The sequence below is a fragment of the Carcharhinus amblyrhynchos genome, chromosome 23 (genome assembly GCF_965287045.1).
Source record: "Carcharhinus amblyrhynchos chromosome 23, sCarAmb.v2.hapA, whole genome shotgun sequence".
NCBI classification, from domain to species: domain Eukaryota; kingdom Metazoa; phylum Chordata; class Chondrichthyes; order Carcharhiniformes; family Carcharhinidae; genus Carcharhinus; species Carcharhinus amblyrhynchos.
The window spans coordinates 6,980,163-6,992,645 of NC_137346.1; the positions used below are offsets into that span (position 1 = coordinate 6,980,163).

Consider the following 12,483-nt stretch of genomic DNA (forward strand, 5'->3'; position numbering starts at 1 on the left):
AACTATCCGCGCGCGTGGCACCGATTCCTGATCCAGCACCAAAACCACCCCCCCAAGGTCACTCACCCGGAACAACCAAACACATCGAAAGGTCAACCTCCTCACCATTCCTGCGGCGAGCTGCAGATTCCTCAATCCCTCTCAAACACCGACTCCCACCCAGAAACAAAACAGCTACCCTCCCCCCTGCCCCCAGTCCCCCACCAATTACCCCCCCCCCCCCAGATGTTAGACTGAAGCCCATTACACACACACACACTACTCAGGTTACAGAATGAAACAACAGGCGAGGAACTGGTGCTGCTTACTGCCTGAAAGCTGCCATCGTGTTTTCCAGGTTTTCTCCGGCACCTGTTAAAAAGGGAAAAGAGAGAGAGAGTCACTTCGACATTCCTGGGATTGGTTTTCACTGACGGGGGCAGCTTCGCCAGCTGGTGTGGGCACAGGGCTGTGGCACAGCGCCAGGTCATTTCCATCCACCGAGCTGCTACCCTTCACAATTGGAATATAAAAGAAAGAGAGAGAGTGTTTAAACTAAAACCATTGGACTCTGGAGATTCAATCCTCATTCCCGAGAGACAGAATCTCATCTCCAACAACCCGGAGCAGTATTTATGGAGCACCGTCCTTTAGATGAGATGTATAAATCAAGGCCCTCATCGGCCCTCCCCACTCAACGTACAAGATCCTGCGCCACTATTTCGAAGACGCTTCCCCGGCCAACGTTCATCCCTCAATCAATATCACAAAAACAGGTGTTTTTAAATAGGTGTCACAAGTAGGCCTACATTAACACTGCAATGAAGTTACTTTGAAAATCCAGAAAGAGTCCAAAGATGTGCGGGTTAGGTGTACTGACCATGCTAAATTGCCCCTTAGTGTCCCAGGTCGGTAAATAGGTGGGATTATGGGGATAGGGCCTGGGTGGGATTGTTGTCGGTGCAGACTTGATGGGCCAAATGGCCTCCTTCTGCATTGTAGGGATTCTATGGTTTCTGTCCTCTAGTTGCCACACTCCAACACCCGAGGAGGGGAATTTAGCACAGCCAAAATGTACCTAACCAGCACGTCCTTCAGAATGTGGGAGGAAACCCACGCAGACACGGGGAGAATGTGCAGACTCCCCACAGACAGTGAGCCAAACTGGGGATTGAACCGGGTCCTTGGCGCTGTGAGGCGGCAGTGCAAACCCACCGTGCTGCCCCCAGGTTAGCCGATCATTGATTTGTTGGGGTAGCTGTGGGCAAATTGGTTGCCGTTACCTTCTACATTTTAAACAATGACATCACTTCAAAAAAAGTATTCCCAAGCATGTTGGAACATCACGATGCTCTGAGATTTTATATCATCGCAAGTTCTTTCTTGCACAGAGATCAGGATTGGTGCGGCTGAAGAATCTGGAAGCTTGTGGCTCAATTTCTTTGCCATGTATCCAGGAAGTGTGAGGTTCCCTGCTGGGAATATGACACTGTGGGTATAGAATTCCAAAGTCTGCCTGCTCCTTGAACAGAGGCCATTTCATCACAGAGATACCCACAATTACAATGTTCAAACTGCAAAACACGCAGTTACGTGTGCACTGACTGCACGAGAGCCATTTAACTCACCCAGAAACCAGCCAGCCAAAACTAAAGCTGTAATAAGCTCCTGGGAGCTGGACAGAGATGCAAACAAACCAGCATCGTGAGAATAAAGAATCACCTGGATCTTTCATAGCACTTGTCACGGTTGTGCAGATCCCAGTAACTGGCTGATTCTCTAGATTTGTGTTTGCACTTGGAATCTGCTCGGTTTTTTTTTTCCCCAATTTGTTCTTGGAATGTACCCGATTCCCTTTAAGAAGGTCTCAGTAAGCCGTCTTCCTGAATTGCTGCGTCAGTTTCATAAAAATCACAGAATCCTTACGCTGCAGGAGGTCGTCATTCGGCCCATTGAGTCTGTACTAACCACAATCCTGCTCAGGACCTATCCCTGCGACCCCATGTATTTACCCTGCTCGTCCCCCTGACACTAAGGGGCAATTTGATACAACTGAGTGGTTTGCTCAGCATTGTGCTGCTATCTATCTGGAACCCCCTCAAAATGTTAGGTAGGTTTCTATGACAATCCAGTATCACGATCATTATTTAATCAAAGGACTTTGTTTTCCTTTTATTCATTCGAGGGGTGAGGGTGTTGCCGGCTGGTTATTGTCCAGCCCTAACTGCCCTCTCTAGAAGGTGGTGGTGAGCTTCTATTTGAACCGCTGCAGTCCATGTGGTGTAGGTGCAGCCACAGTGCTGTTAAGGAGGGAGTTCGAGATCCCACGGCAGTAAAGGAACAGCGATATATTTTCAAGTTTGGATCACAGAATCCCAGCAGCACGGAAGGAGGCCATTTGGCCCATCAAGTCTGCGCCGACCCCACCCAGGCTCTATCCCCATAACCCCGTGCATTTACCCTAGCTAGTCCCCCTGACACTAAGGGGCAATTTAGCCAATCCACCTAACCCACACATCTTTGGACTGTGGGAGGAAACCCACGCAGACACGGGGAGAACGTGCAGACTCCACACAGACAGTGACCCAAGCTGGGAATTGAACCCAGGTCCTTGGTGCTGTGAGGCAACAGTGCTAACCACTGCCGTACTTGTCCCTCAAATCGACAGCTCCGCCAGAGAGTTCCCAGCTGTGTGCAAACTGGCTGCTGAGTTTTGTATATTTATTACACCGACTACACTCCAAAAATCATTTCCGTGGCTGTAAAGAGCTTTGGGAAATCCCAAAGGCGGCTATCTCAATGCAAGCTCTCTCTCTCTTCCCCTGGAGCTTCCACCACTTCGAGCTGGAGGTAATTAACTCTGTGATTGAACTCAGGAACGTCAGCAGGAGTTATTTAAGCAATGGAACCATCTGAGATTTTATGTTTCTCTTTTCAGGAATTTTTACGAAGTTGCTTTCGACCAGACTCTTTCCTTTTTTTCTGAAGGTTCAGTGGCTTTTTGCTCAAAGTTTTCTTCCCCTGACCACATCCTGCTGACCTGTCGAGAGCGAGAATTCGAACGTCGTGTGCCTTGAACTGCTGACCTGTTCTTGTGATCAGAAGCCACAGTTACTGTTCTTGCACACGCACATTTCCCCATCTCTCTCTGCATTCCCAGAAGCAGCCGTGGCGTCAGCAGTCTGGGGTCTGTATCACCTGTCCTGGTCCCTACACGCTGACCCTATAGTTAAGAAAGCCCCACCAACACCTCTACTTTCTCAGCATTCTAAGGAAATTTGGCACGTCAGCTATGACCCTCATCAACTTTTACAGATGCACCATAGAAAGCATTCTTTCTGGTTGTATCACAGCTTGGTATGGGCTCCTGCTCTGCCCAAGTCCACAAGTATCTTCAAAGAGTCATGGACGTAGCCCAATCCATCACGCAAACCAACCCTCCATCCATTGACTCTGTCTACGCTTCCCGCTGCATCAGAAAAGCAGCAGCATAATTAAGGACCCCCACGCACCCTGGACCTTCTCTCTTCCATCAGGAAAAAGATACAACAGTCTGAGGTCATGTACCAACTGAGTCAAGAACAGCTTCTTCCCTGCTGCTGTCAGACTTTTGAATGGTCTTACCTTGCATTAAGTTGATCTTTCTCTATCACCCTAGCTATGTCTGTAACACTACATTTCCTTTTCTATGAATGGTATGCTTTGTCTGTTTAGCATGCAAGAAACTTTTCACTGTATCCCAATAAACATGTGACAAATCAAACCAAAGCTGCGGGTTGAACTCAGCCACAGCTGGGAGATGCCCTCACTACTCGCAGGGTGGAATGGAACAAATGGGGTTCTTGCTGCTTAACGCTGCTTAGACGCTGGGGCGGCACGGTAGCACAGTGGTTAGCACTGCTGCTTCACAGCTCCAGGGTCCTGGGTTTGATTCCCGGCTCGGGTCACTGTCTGTGTGGAGTTTGCACATTCTCCTCGTGTCTGCGTGGGTTTCCTCCGGGTGCTCCGGTTTCCTCCCACAGTCCAAAGATGTGTGGGTTAGGTTGATTGGCCATGCTAAGAAATTGCCCCTTAGTGTCCAGGGGTATAATATGTAGGGATATGGGGGAAGGGCCTGGGTGGGATTGTGTTCAGTGCAGACTCGATGGGCCAAAGGGCCTCTTTCTACACTGTAGGGTTCTATGGTTCTGGAGCTATGACCGGGGTTGGGGTACCTGGTGAAGGATGGATCGTAGGGCTTCTCTTTATGGGTGATCATTGGGGCACCCTTCACTCCCACCCCTTTCTGGGGCTCATGGCCATTCCTGGGCATAGACTTTCACACAGGGGTTCATGTATCCTGGTTTTCAATTCCCTCCATTGGCCTCACAACCATCCCCACCCCCGCGCCTCCCCATCTCTGTTGTACCGCCAGCTTCACAATCCTGTAAGATCACCACACTCTTCCAATTCTGGCTTCTTCCAAATCCCCAATTTCCATCACTCCACCATTGGTGGCTGTGCCTTAGCCGCCCGGATCCCAAACTCTGGAATCCCTTTAAGATACCTCACCCACCTTTCTCATCCATGTTAAAGTTGTTCTTTAAAAACCTCCCTCTTTGATCAAGCTTTTAGCCATTCGGTGGATTGGCCAAGTTTATTTCCCCTTAGTGTCGGGGGAAACCAGCTAGAGTGAGTGCACGGGGATACGAGAATAGAGCCTGGGTGGGATTGTGATTGGTGCAGACCCGATGGGCCGAATGGCCTCCTTTTGCACTGTAGGATTCTATGATTTGCCCTAACATCGCCTGACGTGGCTTGGTGTCAAACTGTGCTTCAGATGCTCCGATGAAGCACCCTGGGATATTGGATCACATCAAAGGCGCTATATAAATGCAGGATGTTGTTGGATATTCCTTCCCCCTCCCCCCCCAATTCAGACAAACTGATGGTCACTGGTCAAATGAAGAATTGTTATTTAGGCGAGAGCTTTTCGACTGTACCTCCATCCCCTCAGTAGAGGGAAACGTTAATCAAAAAGCAACTGATCGGTAAGGTTTGGGTTTGGTTCGAGATGTTAACTAGTTTTTACTGCAGTGTGACTTTCCCAGGAGTTTGACTCCGGCCCAGCTCAGCTGACCTGAGGCTGGAGAACCCACTCCTGTGGCGAGGCCTGAAACTGCTGACGGATCCGTATGATCAGAAGCCAGAGTCAAAACTATCCCAGATCATTGTGAAATCTTCACAGAAACAAGTCCTCTCTCTTCCACCACATTCACCGTGACTGACCCTGGTTAGGTGGTGAGTTAGCAGAACCTGTGACCTTCACTAAAGCGTGGGTTAGCAAAACTGCACAGTGCAATCCCACGGACACTGGCTGACAACTCACCCACAGAAGGAAGTGGTTTTTTTTCTATTTGTTCACGGGATGTGGATTTCACTGGCTTAGCCAACATTTACTGCCCATCCTTAATTGCCCTTCAGTTGAGGGTATTTAAGAGTCATCCACAATGCTGTGGTTCTGGAGTCACATGTCGACCAGCTAAGGACAGCAGATTTCCTTCTCTAAAGGACATTTGTGAAGCAGATGGGTTCCAGATTGTTACTGAATTCAAATTTCATCATCTGCTGTGGTGGGATTCGAACTTGAGTCTCCAGAACCTGGGTCTCTGGATTACTAGTCCAGTGACAATACCACTACACCAACACCACCTCCCCTTCTGGGAGAGTTAAAATCATCCAGGGTTCCCACCATCTTGTCCCCAGCAAAGAGCTGCTGTTGGACTCAGGATTTTGGCTTGTATTTCCAGACCTGTGGCCGCTCCCACCTGGAAGAACAAGGGCAGCAGAGACAGGAGAGCATCACCCACCTGCAGATTCCCCCCCAAGCCACTCACCAAGCTGACTTGGAAATACGTCGGCCGTTCCTTCACCGAGTCAAGATCTTGGAGCTCCCTCCCTAACAGCACTGTGGGTGTACCTACATCTCATGGACTGTAGTGGGGCTGAATGGCCTCCCTGTTTCTACATACCAGCTGCACTTGAGAGATGAGTTTTATAACCTTATTGGAGAAAGGGGAATAATCCCAAGGACAGTCGTTAGGTGTCAGGGAATCGTTTGCAGAGGTCGGAGCTCCCGTGTCTCCGATTTTCTCTGCTGTTTCCTATTATCGTGCTGCTGCCTAAAGCGTGTTGGTCATAGGTGGAAATCTCACCACACAGTTTTCCTTTCCATCTGCTCCCAAGTATTGGAAAGGCAGCCAGAGTCAATGCAATCAGGAGAACATATTCACTGAAAGGATGTTTAACATGACATTGACCTCATCTCTTCTAAAAATGCTTTACTTACCCAGACCTCATTGATCATGGGAGAGGTGGTCATGGCTCAGCTTCCCTGTCTCTGAGCTGGAAGATCTAGGTTCCTGACAGTCAAGGGAGTGGGCACATTAACATGTTCTGACAGATTGATTTGCAGCTGCAAAATCTTGTGCATAAGACGGGCAGCAAGAGTGACAGAGTTTACCAGTCAACCATCACCCTCAAGCTACTCCTCTGGAAAAGACTAGCCTTGGAAATGAGCATAATTCCATGACTTGTCTGCCTCTTGTCACTCAGAAGGGGAGTGATCCAAGTCATTGATCGATACTGACTCCTAGTCTCCTCAAAATTTAAAGTCCAAACTGTAAACTTTAGAACCATCTTGGTGTTAAATTCCTCACACAGCCCCTCCCATTCCCCCCAAACTCTCGCTAGTTTTCTAATCATTCCCCAAACTTTTATTTGCTTCGAGTCCAAACTCTTGTGCCTTCTGTGGTCCCAGTCCCACCCTCTGGAATATCTTCCTCAAACCCCTTCCTCCTCTTTCTGGTGAAGAAACTCTTCAAAAAAATCCCTCATCCTGACCATGTGCCTGGTCACACCTCTGATTCACACCTTCTTCGATTGATGTTTTTCCCTCTGTATTTCCCACTTTAGCCGGAACAGTGGGCAACATTCCTGCTTCAGAGTCCGAAGTTGGGGTTCCAGTCCCACCCCAGGAGTTGATTGCCAAGGAAGGGGTGTTTCCTTTAAAGGCAGCACAGTGGTTAGCACTGTACCAGGGACCCGAGTTCGATTCCTGGCTTGGGTCACCGTCTGTGCGGAGATTGCACATTCTCCCCATGTCTGTGCGGGTTTCGTCCGGGTGTTCCGGTTTCCTCCCACAGTCCGGAAGATGTGCTGGTTAGGTGGATTGGCCAAGCTGAATTGCCCCTTAGTGTCGGGGGGGGGCTAGTCAGGATAAATGCATGGGGTTATGGGGATAGGACCTGGGTGGGATTGTGTTTGGTGCAGACTTGATGGACCGAATGGCCTCCTTCTGCACTGTAGGATTCTTCCTACATGTCAATGACAGTGAGAGTGCGAGAGATTCTGGTCAGCTGAGCCTCTTTCATGACCATCCACAGCTCCAGACTATGACACGCGTGTAAAAAGAACATATTGCCACAGCAACATGGGCCCTGCTGACTATAACACCCTGCCAGCCAATCTAGACTGGGACAATCTGTTCCACATTAAAAGGTGCTTCACAAACACAAGCTGTTGTGCAATTTTCCCAGGTGACCTTTCCCTGACCCCACTCTGCTGATCGAACAGATATCAGGGACACACCACAGTCATAAACCTTCAACCTCTGATCGAACGTCATCTCCAGCGCTGGGAAAAAGTGCACGGCAGTGAAGGAAATAGCAAGCCATCTCTAACAGACGCCAGGTGATTAGATCAGAGTACACACTGACCTGAGTCAGAGCGCGCCCGCGGGTCACAACTGACCTCAAATAAGCTGAGTTAGCAGGAAGAGGAAGACAGACAACATCGGGATCAGGAGCAAGAGTTGGTCACGTGGAACTTCTCCGCCGTTCAATAAGATCGCGACTAATCTCCTTCACCAACTCCACCTTCTCACTCCATCCCCGGATATCCTTATTGTGTGAAAATCTATCGATCGCAATGGCCACAAATATACTCAATGGCCAAGCATTCAGAGCTCCCCGGGGGAGAGAATTCACAATCCTGGATGCAGAGATTTAAGTCATAAACCCTCCAGCCGTAGAGTCTAACCTGACCAGCCCTCACAGGTTCAATGAAATCACCTCCATTTTTCTAAATCCCACTAAACACAGGCCCATCCCATCCAATATCGAATTGCAGGACAGTCCTACCAGCCTAGGAGCTGTCACTGGAGGGACAGCGGGAAGACGGAGGGGAGAACCGAAATGAAGGGGGAGATATAGAAATCAGAAAACAAATTATTCCAGACTGATCTCACACTCACGGCTACTGATTTTTGGGGACTGTGGCAGAGGATCTGTTATACCAGGGAATGGGAACAAGAAGCAGGGAAATGGATCTTACTGAACACCAGAGCTTTTGACAGTCAAATGTTCCCCTCCTTGAAGCAGATTTCTCAAAGCGCTGTCCTAGGATTCATCACGAGGGTGGCACAGTGGCAAGCACTGCTGTCTCACAGTGCCAGGGACCTGGGTTCAATGCCGGCCTCGGCTCACTCTGTGTGTGGAGTTTGCACATTCTCCCCGTGTCTGAGTGGGTTTCCTCTGGGTGTTCCATTGTCCTCCCACAGTCCAAAGATGTGCGGGTTAGGTGGATTGGTCAATTCAGCATGGCCATAATGTCAGGGGGATTGGCAGGGTAAATGCATGGAGTTACGGAGATAGGGCCTGGGTGGAGTTGTGATCGGTGCAGACTCGATGGGCCGAATGGCTTCCTTCTGCACTGTAGGATTCAATGAGCCACAGAGCCAAAACATATCAGTGTTGGGAACACTGGATGTACTCTCTTCCATCTTCTTCCGTTGGGAAAAAGCTACAAAAGTCTGAGACCACATAACAACCAACTCAAGAATAGCTTCTTCCCAGCTGCTGTCAGATACTTGAATGGATTGACCATATATTGAGCTGATCTTTCTCTAACCCTAGCTATGACTGTAACACTACATTCTGCACCCTCTCCTTTTCTTCTCCCCTATGTACTCTACGAATGGTACGTTTTGTCTGCACAGGGCACAAGAAACAATATTTTTCACTGTAGCCCAGTACACGTGACAATAATAAAATCAAATCAAAACTAAGGCAGCAAATGGGGCAACAGCACCAGGACAATGTCATATGTACCACGGGGTGACACTTGGTCAGAACCATGGAACATTAGGCAGCAATCTCACTGGGTTGTGTCGTGGTCGGAATGCACAGTACAACACTGCACCCAGCTCTACTGGTCAAGAGGACAGAGAAACAGTGAAAACACAGCTGACAGTGCAAACCAAGAGCTGCCCCATGCTGGTCCGCGGTTTCAGAAGTCCAAATATCGAGAAATAATTGGAGAAATCTAGGCTTCTCAGTCTGTAAAAGGAGACTGAGAGATGTTCCCACAGGCGGGTATAATACAGTTAAACAGTGCACTGACCGGGAATATTTTAATTAAACTGAACTAAGAGGAGTGCACAGGTTGGTGAAGTACAATTTGGGTGAGGCTGAGATGGGGAATATTGAATCCACTGCCTGTTAGAAATCCAGTTCAACATTCAGTTCAATGTCTTCTGTGAGACTGATTGTCAGGTAGCCGCATAGCTGGCAACAAGGGTGAAACTGTTGCTTTTCCAACCTTCCCCGAATCCAACTAAACAGGAGGTTCCATTAGGGCCGACAAAGAAAATTATTCCTTACATGAAAGTATATGAACACTGCCACATTGGAGTAACACAGCAAAACAAAAAACCCATGGAATCATTTAAGACAACTGGAAACTCTGGGTTGGGATTTGGGGACAGACAACAGGATTTTTTCCCCTACAGGAGTCCATTCAGCCCTTCGAACCAGCACCAACAACAATCACGCCCTCCTCCCAAAACCCCATGTATTTTTCCTGCTAATCCCTCTGATGCTCAGGGGCAATTTAGCATGACCAATCCACATAACCTGAACATCTTTGGAGCGAGAGGAAACCCACACAGACACAAGGAGAGTGTGCAAGCTCCACACAGTCACCCGAGGCTGAAATTGAACCTGGGTCCCTGGCGCTGTGAGGCAGCAGCATTAACCACCAGGCTACCATGCCACCCAATTTACTGTTGCTGACACTCTGCTACACTCAGAGAGCCCACAGCAAGTAAAGCCAGAGCATTAAACATCTAGGACATCTTAGTCAAGCCATATTCGCTTTGGATATACTTCCAAACCTACAGAACACAATCAGTAAGGACAGGTGACAATACCACCTCCACAATCATCCTCAACACCAGTGCCCCACAAAACTGCGTTCTCAGCCCCCTTACTATACTCCTTATACACCTGTGACTGTGCGGCCAAATTCCTCTCCAATTTAATTTTCAAGTTTGCTGATAACACCACCGTAGTGGGCGGACTTCAAACAATGGCTCAGTACAGGAACGAGATAGAGAACCTGGTGAACTGATACGATGATAATAATCTCTCCCTCAATGTCAACAAGCCCCTGTCTACATCAACGAGAATGAAGTAGAAAGGGTCGAGAGCGTCAGGTCTCTGGGTGTCCAGATCATCAACAACCTGTCCTGGTCCCTCCATGCCGACACTATAGTTAAGAAAACCCACCAACACCTGGACTTTCTCAGAAGATGAAGGAAATTTGGCATGTAAGCTACAATTCTCACTAACTTCTACAAATGTACCACAGAAAGCATTCTGGTTGTATCACAGCTTGGTATGGCTCCTGCTGTGCTCAAGACTGCAAGGAACTTCATAAGGTCATGAATGTAGCCCAATCCATCACGCAAACCAGCCTCCCATCCATTGACTCTGTCTACACTTCCCACTACCTCGGCAAAGCAGCCAGCGTAATTAAGGACCCCACGTACCCCGGACATTCTCTCTTCCATCGGGAAAAAGAACAGTCTGAGGGCATGTATCAACTGACTCAAGAATAGATTCTTCCCTGCTGCTGTCAGACTTTTGAATGGACCTACCTTACATTAAGCTGATCTTTCTTTGCACCCTAGCTATGACTCTAACACTACATTCTGCACTCTCATTTCCAATTCTACGAATGGTATGCTTTGTCTGTACAGTTTTTCACTGTATGTTGTTACATGTGACAATAATAAAAACAAAATTTTTGATTTGGGGTGGCCAGTCTCCCAGCCCAGCCACAGAGGCACCACTTCAGCCAACCCAGGTGAGGGAGTCCAACCGAGCACAAACCTGGGGCAGTCCCAGACTGCTGATTCCTCCCTAACCTGATTCAAACCACCAGGAGAACAGCAATATTAAACATCTCAACTGCCACCTCAGATTATTCCGAATTGTTGCTGGGTGCGAGGACCCGGGAGAAATTCCCTCTCACGGGAAGTCTCATCCCTGATGTCTGACTCATCTTCCTGGGATTAGATGTGTGTCGGGACTATGACAGTGCAAACTGTGCGCTGAAGGTTGGCAGGTTTCAGCTTCTCATTATCTACTCCGGTGCAGACAGCGCGGCGTCAAAGTGCTGCCTGTGTGCTGGAGTGGATCGGGAGAGAAATCCAAACAATATTTCATAAATAGGGAAAGGTGGGCGGACGTGGGGACTGTTTTAAAATAGTCTGGAAACAGAAAGAGCCGAGAGCTACCGCCTCAGGAGAGCTGCAATGACAAAGGAGCTCAGGGGGAAGGGGGTCCTCAGTCCCACCGGGATACTGTGTCTGTGTGTATGTCTGTCTAGGTGAGTGCATCTGTGTATATATCCGAATGTGTGCGCGTCTGCGTACGTGTGTATATCTGATTGTATATCCACGTACATCTGTCTGGATCTGTGTACGTCTGTAAATCTGTCTCTGTGAATATTTGTATATCTGCGTCTGTATCTGTCTCTCTGCACATCTGTATATATGTATCTGTGTGTGTATCTATGTATATATCTGTATACCTATGTGTCTGTCTCTATATATATATAGTATCTGTCTCTATGTCTGTGTGTATTGGGGGAAGGGGAGGGGGAGGGGGGCGCAGAGGCCCCAGAACCTTTGTTTTTGGAAAAGGCTTTCACCAGCCTCACAACAACACAAAAACCAGGCTTGTCATTTAAAAGTGACAGCGTGCAGACTGAGGGGCAATGCCCGGTGTGAGTAAACCCCTTCTGAGTGAAGCCTGCAGAGATGAATCTGTTGTTAAGGAAACCCCTCTCTTTGTCAGGTGGGAGAGGGAGAGCATCACTTACCCCCGCGGTGGGAGATGTGCCGGCTCCTGAAGCTCTGCTTCTTCTTGCTGTGCAGGAGGCTCGGACACTTGAAGAGCAAAGCCGAGGAGAGCACGAAGCCGCCCAGACTGGAGAGAATATACACCGCGGCTGACATTTCCTCAGGTAGCAGCCGCTCCACCGGCTTCCCCCCGCCCAAAACAGTAATGATCAATAAATAGGGAGGTGTATTTAACGGGGCAGAGGGGGGAGGGGGCGGAGTGGGAGCCCTTAATGAATGAGGGGAGGACACTGCCTGCGCCTCTGTCTGTGTCCTCC

At 48.8% G+C, this 12,483-nt stretch overlaps 1 protein-coding gene across 1 annotated transcript in view; it reads right to left on the minus strand.

Moving 5' to 3' along the window:
• gdpd1 (glycerophosphodiester phosphodiesterase domain containing 1) overlaps positions 1-12,483 on the minus strand; it is a 42,754-nt gene extending 30,271 nt beyond the window's left edge. Inside the window, exons 1-2 of the mRNA XM_080210543.1 lie at positions 12,187-12,483; positions 309-351 (exon numbers count right to left, since the gene is read on the minus strand). Of these exons, the coding sequence (XP_080066669.1) occupies positions 309-351; positions 12,187-12,322 (179 nt within the window). The 5' untranslated portion in view covers positions 12,323-12,483. The remainder of the gene's footprint in view (positions 1-308; positions 352-12,186) is intronic.